General features: G+C 38.7%; 1 protein-coding gene across 1 annotated transcript; it reads left to right on the forward strand.

The window, feature by feature from the left end:
- The first annotated feature begins 362 nt into the window (after positions 1–362).
- Positions 363–8,897, forward strand: LOC117414775 (homeobox protein ARX-like). Its single transcript, XM_034024571.3, has 5 exons — positions 363–1,777; positions 3,306–3,551; positions 4,825–4,976; positions 7,056–7,145; positions 8,129–8,897. The coding sequence occupies exons 1-5, from the start codon at positions 1,546–1,548 to the stop codon at positions 8,321–8,323; spliced, it is 915 nt and encodes a 304-aa protein (XP_033880462.2). The 5' UTR covers positions 363–1,545; the 3' UTR covers positions 8,324–8,897.
- The last annotated feature ends 574 nt before the right edge of the window (positions 8,898–9,471 follow it).

The following is a 9,471-nucleotide window of genomic DNA, read 5'->3' on the forward strand; positions in this document are numbered from 1 at the left end:
ACCCTCCAGCCTGTTGCAGGAATTTTTAAAGGCATCAGATTGTTGTGCCAGAACACTGTCCTCCATAGCGGAATAACTCAATTAGTTTGGGCTTGCTTACGTGTGTACACCTGGGGTTCCACGGAAGAGTGTCACGCTGTGGCTTTTTTTTTTAGTTATGCTTTTTCAGCTGAGACTGTCTGAAGCCTACAAATCTCACAGAACTATCAAAAGTGTAACTGAACAAGTACACAGAACAGTCCTGCATAGTTCAAGTTCAAATAGTGCGATTCATTGAACATATTCTCTTTTTAAACTAAGCGAGTCTGCAGGAGCGTATGAAGCATTCAAAACTCTAGTACTGTTTTTATTACTTTTATTTGAATACATTTTGCATTTTTAATTCCATGTGCGTTGCGTTCATGAAGAATCACTGCAGTGCTGAAGATTTTCCCTGTCCCACCCTAATTTAATTAATATGTTCTTTACAGTGAACTATCTGCATGCATTTTACAGGTGCTTAGACAAAACAGAATGGGAAAGCTCTTAATTACTTGCTTGGTTTGCACCTTGTAAGAGGAGGTGCAAAGTTTTAAATCCTTACATCTCATTATAATGTTTGAGCCTGCTTAGTATTCCAGATCCCTGTCCAATTCTATGCTCTTTTCTTCATTTGAATACATTTCAATACCAAAGTGCTAATTTGATAGTAGGTGCAGAACGCCAGATGAAAACCATTCTTTACATACACCACATTTTTAATGACCGCTAAAGTCCCACTTTACGCCAGCTAAACACATTTTATGGCAGCGATATCAATGTTTTTCAGCAGCAAATCACTTTGCACATATCCTTACATCGGCCCCTAAGTTTCCTATCTATGTATCTTTTATAATGTATGTGTTTTTTTCAAAGTTTTGGCAGGACAACTTCTTGAACTCCATAAAGTTCACACAAACTGCTTTAAAATGTCTAACTGAAGGGGATGGAAGGCAGGTGTCTGTTGAGTTGGCTGCTGTTCAGACCAAAGCAAGCTCTTTATTGCAGTGTGGTTACACAGTAAACCTGCTCCCTCTATTAATGATCATATGATGTGGTATCTGCATTATCAACTAATTTCAGACAAAGCATAACCAGTACTAGGAAGGAGAGATAGATTAGTGAGAAACATTGTCAGCACAGGTTGAGGAAGGAAGTCAGAAGAAAGGAAAAAGTTGAGTTAATGGGCATTTGGCCAAATAAGGAGAATTAGAAAAGGAACGTTCCTGTAAAATAAATAAAAGCAGTGGGGAAAATATTTCAGAATTTGTTCAATTGTTTTTAATTTGGCTAGGCTGTGATTTTTTCAGATATATTTAAAATGAATAAGTAGGTATAAAGCAGTCTTATTTAGTTTGAAAACACGTCTTACAATTATACAATTTAATAAATAATAAATGGCTGGTTGGGATTCAAATGGAATAACATCAATCATTAAGTGAGGAAGCTCTGCATCAGGAATTTTCAATGTCCAGTGCTCGGAGTAGATACATCTTCCTTTGATTCTTTGACCATACAATAACTGCAATGAGTGGGTCAGCAGAGCTGGAATATAAATTGGGAGACCAGAGGAGAGGAGGCAGAGAGACTTCAAGGGTGGGGAGGTACAGTGTTTCCCCAGTGATCCACCACTCCATTGAGGAGATTTTAAGGAAACCTATTGATTTAAGAACAGTGGAAGGGAAGGAGAGGAGGTCCGTGAGGGAAGATGGCTACCCAGAGTGCCAGGAGCAGAGCGCAAATCTTCATCACAAGAAGGGTAAGATTATTTTGCTGTGTCCCCCTGGGTTCTTGTATTTATTTATCAATTGCCTTGGAGAAGGTCCTGCCCTATGGCATGGAATAGTCTGGACCATAGTATCTGGGATATGCATCAAATAACCCAAATGTATCAGCTAAACGTAGAACAATGACTGAGATTACATTGATTTTAATGAGGAACTTCCAAGAATTATCAAAGTGTAAATGTTTCTGATTCCAGATTGTCTTTTAGATTGATGCTGTTTTTAGTAATGTGAAATTACTGCAGTCTATTTCTGGTCATTTGCCAGGACACTCTTGTAACTGAGGCCTCGGTCTCAACGGGTTTATTCCTGGTTAAAGAATGAATAAATGAATAAATAAATAAATAAAATAGGCTAGAAAAACATTTGGTAACACTTTATGGATATAGACAATAGCAAAAAAAAAAAAAAACAATGACAAAAGTGTGTAATAACTGTATGCAAAAGCTAAGCAGCCCCATACAATTGGTGAGACAGACAGACAGACAGACAGGTATAGAACGACAAACAATAGCAAAATCTTAATTGGATCACAAGTGGGTTTTTGTGTCTCTTTTTAGCCCCAAGTTTATATGAGAAGCCTGAACTAAATGGCAGGGCCGGTCAGGAGCTGTGAAGGGGAGCTCTCATTTAGCCTTACTTACTTGAATTATTTTTAGGACATCTAAACCTTGATTTAGGATATTAGGAAACTGAAAGAATAAAACAACAATGACATGTCCCTTCAGCAGGTATCAGGATTACATCTGTTGGAGGGTCCTAATTTCATTATTTTATTTAAAATAAATTATGTGTCTAGCACTCCAAAGGAGAGTCAGCCAACGCTTTAAAATTCAATTTCTTGCCTCTTTCTTTAGCTTTCCTAATCTTTATTACTAGTTCCCCTTTTATTGTGTTGAGACTGTTTTATTCCAAATATTGCGAATATTTTTTATACAATACTATAATAAACTTCTGCCACCTGGTACCTTTGTTTAGGTCACATAGTCTGATTGACCATTGGAGAGAGTTTGAAATGCAATATATGAAGCATTTAGGGACAGTACTAGGACGCATCAGCAAGTTTTCATCTATAGAGTTGTCTTTGATATACTGTTAAACATATGCAAAGAACCAAAAGAGTGTCAATTGAATTAAAGGGAGCAGAGATAATGTTGCTAGTATTGTAAAGGGTCAAAAATATTTTAAAACCTTGGTTAGCACTTCTTTAATGTTATGGTTAATGACAAAACAGAAAGTTGAAATGTCCCTTATAAAAGTTTACCCATGTTTTTCTCATAGTTATACAATGAATTTACCAAAGTTTACCACGGTTTTCCATTTTTTTTAATATGCTATCCCATACCTCTCTAGGTTTTACAAAACATGCCTTTGCTTTACCATGCTTTCACTATGCTTTATTACACTTTGTTATGCTTTTACTATGGTAATCTTTTATAATGGGTGTTGTAATTTAGTACAAATGTTTTGATTCAACTATTCTGATCCTCTTCACCTCAACAGAGCTTGCTTTACAGTGGAAGTCAGCCCTGCTGAAAGAACCCCTGTGGACAGTGACTGGATCCATCCAGGAGTCCCCACCCCACACCAAACCTCCTGAACAAACCAGCCCCCCATCCAGCTTTTCACTGAGAACAGAGGCTGTCCACAATAGGAATTCTACAACCCCCAGGGAGGGGCAACTGTGCCAGAGAGAGCAAATACAGGAGGCTGAGGCCAGTGACACCCCAGTGTGTCGGTCCTTATATAGTGAGTAAACCTGATATGGGACAATTGTGGTCTTGGAGAGAACTCTGACGAAGAGCAAACAGACTAATCCCAGAGATTAAAGGAATGAGCTATGAAGATGGGTTGAGGAAACTGAATTTATTTAGCCTAGAAGAAAGAAAAATTAGAGGGGACTTGATTGAGGTCTTTAAAATCTTAAAAGGAGTTGATCAAGTAATCTGAACAATACTTTAAATGCAGAACAGAAACCAGGACTAGACATAGTTAAGTGGAGACAATTTAGGACAGAGGGTAAGGGTATTGAATGGTTTACCTAGTCATGTTGTTAATGCTGAATCATTAGGATCTTGACAAAGTTTTGGGATCAATTGGCTATTAGGAACTGGACGATTATTGATGGGCAGGAAAAGTAAGAGAATGGTTTGAACACCAAGCATTTTTAGACATGCTATGACAGCAGGCCCCACTTATTTTCAAGTTATACTGTAGTTCTGCTGTTTTTTTCATTTATACTCATCCTTCTGTTGTACCTCCTCTGCAGACTCTTTTGTCTGTATGTATGCATGTATGTATGTATGTATGTATGTATGTGTGTATGTATTTGTAGCGTGCACGGGGATAGTAGTCTCAGGGCTGGTAGGTGACACCATCTAAAACATGAAGACATAATCCCAATATATGCTCCTGCAAGGGAACCCAGCTATTTTGTACAACGGTATCGGTGCTATGCTTCAAAGCAGGAGGTCACAGGTTCACGTCCGACCTCCACCTGTGAGAAGCCCCTGCTTGATTGTATGTCCATGTTTCTTGTAGTACTCTGCGTTGTCTGTGTTTACTTGTTCTGTGCTTTTACCTGGTCCGGAGGCTTTTTGATGGTGAAAGCAGTGAAGACTCGGAGAAACCGAAACTAAAGTTCACAAACCACTCAGTTTATTTACTCAGTCCCAGCAGTTTGCACGTTACAGTGCTACAGCATTAGGACTATCTTAGTGGCTTTTACAGAGAATAAATTCAATGACTGTATCACTTAAAGCATATATATTTACGAACTTGAATATAAACAAATAAAAGCTGTTCTCTAAGGTTCCCCCTTTTCTTTTAATAGAGCAGCAGTGATGTATTTGTTTGTTTATTTACTAATGGTATGACACTCAGGCCAGCTTCTTTGGATAAGCACATTATTTATTTATTTCTCTTAAAAATTTAAATCACCTTGCTACATATGTATGTATGTATGTATGTATTTATGCATGTATGTATGTATGTATGTTGTAAACCACCTATGTGATTCCAGTGGACAAGAAGGGGCGCCAGAGAATCCGAACTACCTTCACTTCCGAACAGCTGCAAGAGCTGGAGAAGGTCTTTCAGATCACCCACTACCCTGATTTGCACACACGGGATAAATTGGCTGCCAAGACCCACCTCCCCGAGGGCAGAGTGCAGGTATAACAACCAGTGCAGCACTAGGCTTCCATGTGTGTATGTATTTCCTGTGCTGACAAAAAATGACATGCATTGATCCTGAAATGAAATGGCCTATGAAGTGAAACAGTAATATAATAACTGAAAGTAAGGTAAGCAAACTGAGATTTTTTTTATCATACTAGATAAAGAAACTGCACATAGAAAAACATTGCAAACAGAAGTGTACAACAGCTAAGATTTATGGAACTTTTTTTTTTAAATTTGACTTGACACCCCTAACCACTAATGCCTCTTTTCCACTGTACAACCGAGCCACACCAGGGCTGTACCGAGCTCTCACGGTGTGGTTAAGGGGAGTCTGGGTTGTTTTTCCACTGCAGAGCAGAGCTGTGTTACTGACTGTCACACACAATGAAAGACAGTTGTTATAATTATTGTTATTAATTAACTCAGTTTGCCAAAAGATGCGCAAACAAATGGTGTTCAAGAATTAATAGACCAACGGTACAGCTGTATCTTGTATCGCTATATTTTGTAAATATATTTAGGAATGTCTTTATAATCCGCAAATTTTACTGATTATATCGACTTACTAAAGTTCAATTAGTTCTGTTAAAGGGGAAAAAAGGTTTTAAAAATATGATTTATCAAAGATATTCTGTAACAGGGGAGATCTGTGCTGACTGTCTGGCGCATGCATGGTTCTGCAGGAAGAGGGCAGTATCCTCATAAGAACCACCTCCGAATCATGGCAATGAAGGTGGAAGGTGTGTTGGCTTTCCCTGTCTCTGAGTGGTTGCGAGGCGGGCCTTGGGAGGATGCTCAGCCCATAAAAATTGTGCTTGGTTATGCATTTGGGTGGCCTGAGAAGGGATACCCCGTGACGCTGGTGGAAGACACCAGTGTAAACAAAGACCAGGCAGGGACGCCAGCGGTTGAAGATAGAACAAAACAGGCAAGCACAGCTGAGGAAGACAGCCCGCCTTAAACAAATAAACAAGAATTAAAATAAATAATTACGTACCCGAGGGGACGAGTGTAGATATACGGGGAACTCTGGCCACCCCAGTGTATAGAGAACAGCCAAGCGTAGGACGGAGACCCGAGCTGACCGGCATAGCGGCAGTGGGGGCACTGCGTAAGCAGCACCTTTATTTTGTAGTTTTATTACTGTGTTTTATTTTCTCTTTTTATTTCGTCTTTGGTTTTCATTATTATTTCAGAGCACTGTTGCGTGGTAACGGATACAAGTGCAACCCTTGTTTACCATCGTTGGTATAAGGGGAGTTGCAACACCAGCGCCATCTGGCAACAAATAATAAAAATAAAATTACCTAAATAAAACTGGGCACCAGTGCAGTGTTTCAAATAAAACCTTCTGTCTCCCGTGTGTGTCAGTGAATTGCCCACCACCCTTTCACATATCCCGTTTAAGGATAGTTATTTTTTCTAGTTGTTTTTTGTCTGGGTGCTTAAAAAAAAGAAGCAGCACAAGCGCAACGAGAGCCGTAGTTGTATGTATGGTACAGCTGTACAGTATTTTGTTTGACTATATTTTTGTAAATAAATATAAAATTGTTTTAGTTTCGCTTTTTTTTCTTTAATATTATACATGCAGTATAATAAAGGTCAAGGATGAGAAATTTGTTAGAATTGAGTGTTTTCTCATTTCTGACACACGACAGATCTTCCTGAACACTTCTATCTGCCCACAGAGAAACTAGGGCCTGCAATTCCTCAGTGTCCCAAGGTTGGACTTTTCTCTCATCACACTCGCTGTTGTTTTTTTTTCTGAAGTGTACTGACATGCAACGTAATGACGAAAATCATTAACCCCGCCCCTGGCTTGGCTCGCAGCTAGATTCAGATGTCTTGTGAGGCCAGAGTTTCACTGTTTGATCCTCACTCGGCTCGACAAATAGCCAGTGGAGAATCACCTGTACCCATACTGCACAGAGCCTTCATGGGTCGGATGTACCAGTGGAGAAGGGGTATAACTTACAGGGATTGGGAAACCCATATTGTTTTTATCGTAAGGGTGCTGTTGCAATGAATATAAAGTAACCCATGGAGTTTTCTTTTCTCACTCTGTGACAGATATGGTTCCAGAACCGCCGTGCCAAGTGGAGGAAGTTTGAGAAGCTGGAAAATATTGGTGGTCTGCAGTACCTGACAGAGAGGGATGTGGTAAGCAGACGTGTAATAATCACTTTTGCAAAACATGTACAAGAAAAGGTGCTGAAAACTTGCCGAAAATATAGACATTTAGTTAAATGAAAAGAAATGTTAGATGAAGGAAAAAAAACAGCTAATAAGCTGTGCTGGCGGGGACCAGGAGCTCAGCCAAGGTACCAGAAAGTGCTATGACAGAACTAGAAGAAAAGCACTGCTTTTTGGCATACCAGTACTAGAGTGCTTGTCTTGACTTAGTATTCAAAAAAAAAAACATTGAGAATTCCTTGTAAATTAAATCTGTTCATACTATATTTTAGTAAGGGTCGTAATCATGTCATATAATGCAAAGACAAACGACCAATATTTATCTCTAAGGTTAAGAAATACAGACTAAACAAGCAGTCATCACAATAGTTTAACAGGTCATTAAGCAAGCCATCAGGAAAAAAAGAGGGAGCTTTATTTGGTTAAAGAAATAGGTGGATAGCAAAACTAAAAGAAAAATTCTTGCTCAAGTTAAAATATATCAGACATGCAAACACACACACACACACACACACACACACACACTGCTACAGACAAAAAAACAAAAAAAGTGATTCTAATACCACAACAGTAAATATCAAGAGTTGAGACAGCAGAGGAACCATAGGATGATAAAGCAAAACAAATTTATTGACTTTATACAGGTTTTCAACTGTGAGGATATCAAGAACATGCCCCTGTTTACAGTTAATTTGCACACGTGAGTTGCTTCTGGGAGTTTGAGTCTGAGTGCATTTTTAAAAATGTACATATCTCCAGAAAAAAACCCTGGAAACATTTATTTTCTTTAAAGTAACTCAACTTCCTAGAAGCTAGATGCAGTGGTTTGACGTTGAGTGCCAATCACTGTTTTTCTTATGACTGATGTGTTTTCAGTTGCGACTTAATTCCTTCAGCATCATGTAATGTAACATAAAAGTATAAAACTGTGTTTCTTTTATCTGTCTCAGGGCCACTGTTCACTGCCTCTGAAGCTCACTGCTGTTCCTTCCCTGCCTTACTACCATCCCTCCACAGCTCCACATCACTTCCACAAAGTCCCTCCTGACACCCACTCCCTCATCAAGCTGTATCCCCACCTGCTCTTAAATGACTTGCCTCCTGGATCCCTGTCTATCTCACCTTCTCCATCAGCCACTCCTTGAGCTGACCTGCAACTCCCACAGTCTGAACTGCGGGTAAACCACCTGTCTCTCAACTAAGTTAAACTACAAAGGACAGTGGCACTTTTCTAAGTTGCAAAGTGGTTTAGTTTACCTCTGGAGAGTTGGTTTGATTCCAGTAGTAGATCCCTTCATGTCTGGAGCTTGATAAAATATGTTTGACTGTTTTTCAGCCCAGGTCCTGACAATTTTTTTTTTTTGGAAAGTACTTTATTAAATAATACAGTAGGCTTGTCATGTGGCAATTTAATTCAAAGAAGCGACTGTCATATAATCAATTGTGTCATATAATTACGACCTAGATTAGTAAAAATAGATAAATATTTGCCAGAACTGAAAAGGGCATGAAGAACTGCAATCAGGAGTATAGTGTTTGGCTGCATAGGTAATATTTGTGCACTACTCATGCAAAAGTACCTTTTGAGTGCTATTCTGGATGAGAATGCTAAATGCTGTTGGTATTCAATTATTTAGAAAATATTGCCAAATTATTGCAGCATTCAAGTGTAAAGGCATGTATGTGAGATTGTGGATTAAAACACTGGCTTTTATAAAGCTTCAACAGTTTGTGTCTTTTTATTGCATACCACAAGAGATCCCATAGACATGTAAAAGTTTGCTATAGCAAAAACGGCATGCTTATGTTTTACCATGCTTTTCCCTTGATCACCTGTTTAAGTTTTATTGTAACAGAAAAACTGTAAAGGAAGAAATGGAGCATCTAATTTCATTGGCTTGAGAGTGTGTTTACAGTCGAGTTTATTTTTTAGAAAAAGAGGTAAGCTTGATTTGGAAGCAGTCTTTAAGCTAAACACAAGTATTCTAATCTAATTGAAACAGAAGTATTGACCAGAGGGTTGTGGGTTCAATCCCTGGTGGGGGACACTGCTGCTGTACCCTTGAGCAAGGTACTTTACCTAGATTGCTCCAATAAAAACCCAACTGTATAAATGGGTAATTGTATGTTGAAATAATGTGATATCTTGTAACAATTTTAAGTCGCCCTGGATAAGGGTATCTGCTAATAAATAAATAATAATAATAATATTAAGTAGACATACTGAAAAAAGGGGTATCCCTCGGGACTACTTGACTGATATCAGAGATTTTAGAGAAGAAAGAGGCAAAGT

The sequence above is a fragment of the Acipenser ruthenus genome, chromosome 7 (genome assembly GCF_902713425.1).
Source record: "Acipenser ruthenus chromosome 7, fAciRut3.2 maternal haplotype, whole genome shotgun sequence".
In the NCBI taxonomy this organism is placed as follows: Eukaryota; Metazoa; Chordata; class Actinopteri; order Acipenseriformes; family Acipenseridae; genus Acipenser; species Acipenser ruthenus.

Excerpts from the sequence above, each read along its gene's own strand:
- LOC117414775 (XM_034024571.3), top strand. The coding sequence starts at position 1,546 with ATGAGTGGGTCAGCAGAGCTGGAATATAAATTGGGAGACCAGAGGAGA. Across the intron at positions 1,778-3,305 it reads AAATCTTCATCACAAGAAGG|AGCTTGCTTTACAGTGGAAG; the intron begins GTAAGATTATTT and ends TCACCTCAACAG. Across the intron at positions 3,552-4,824 it reads AGTGTGTCGGTCCTTATATA|TGGACAAGAAGGGGCGCCAG; the intron begins GTGAGTAAACCT and ends ATGTGATTCCAG.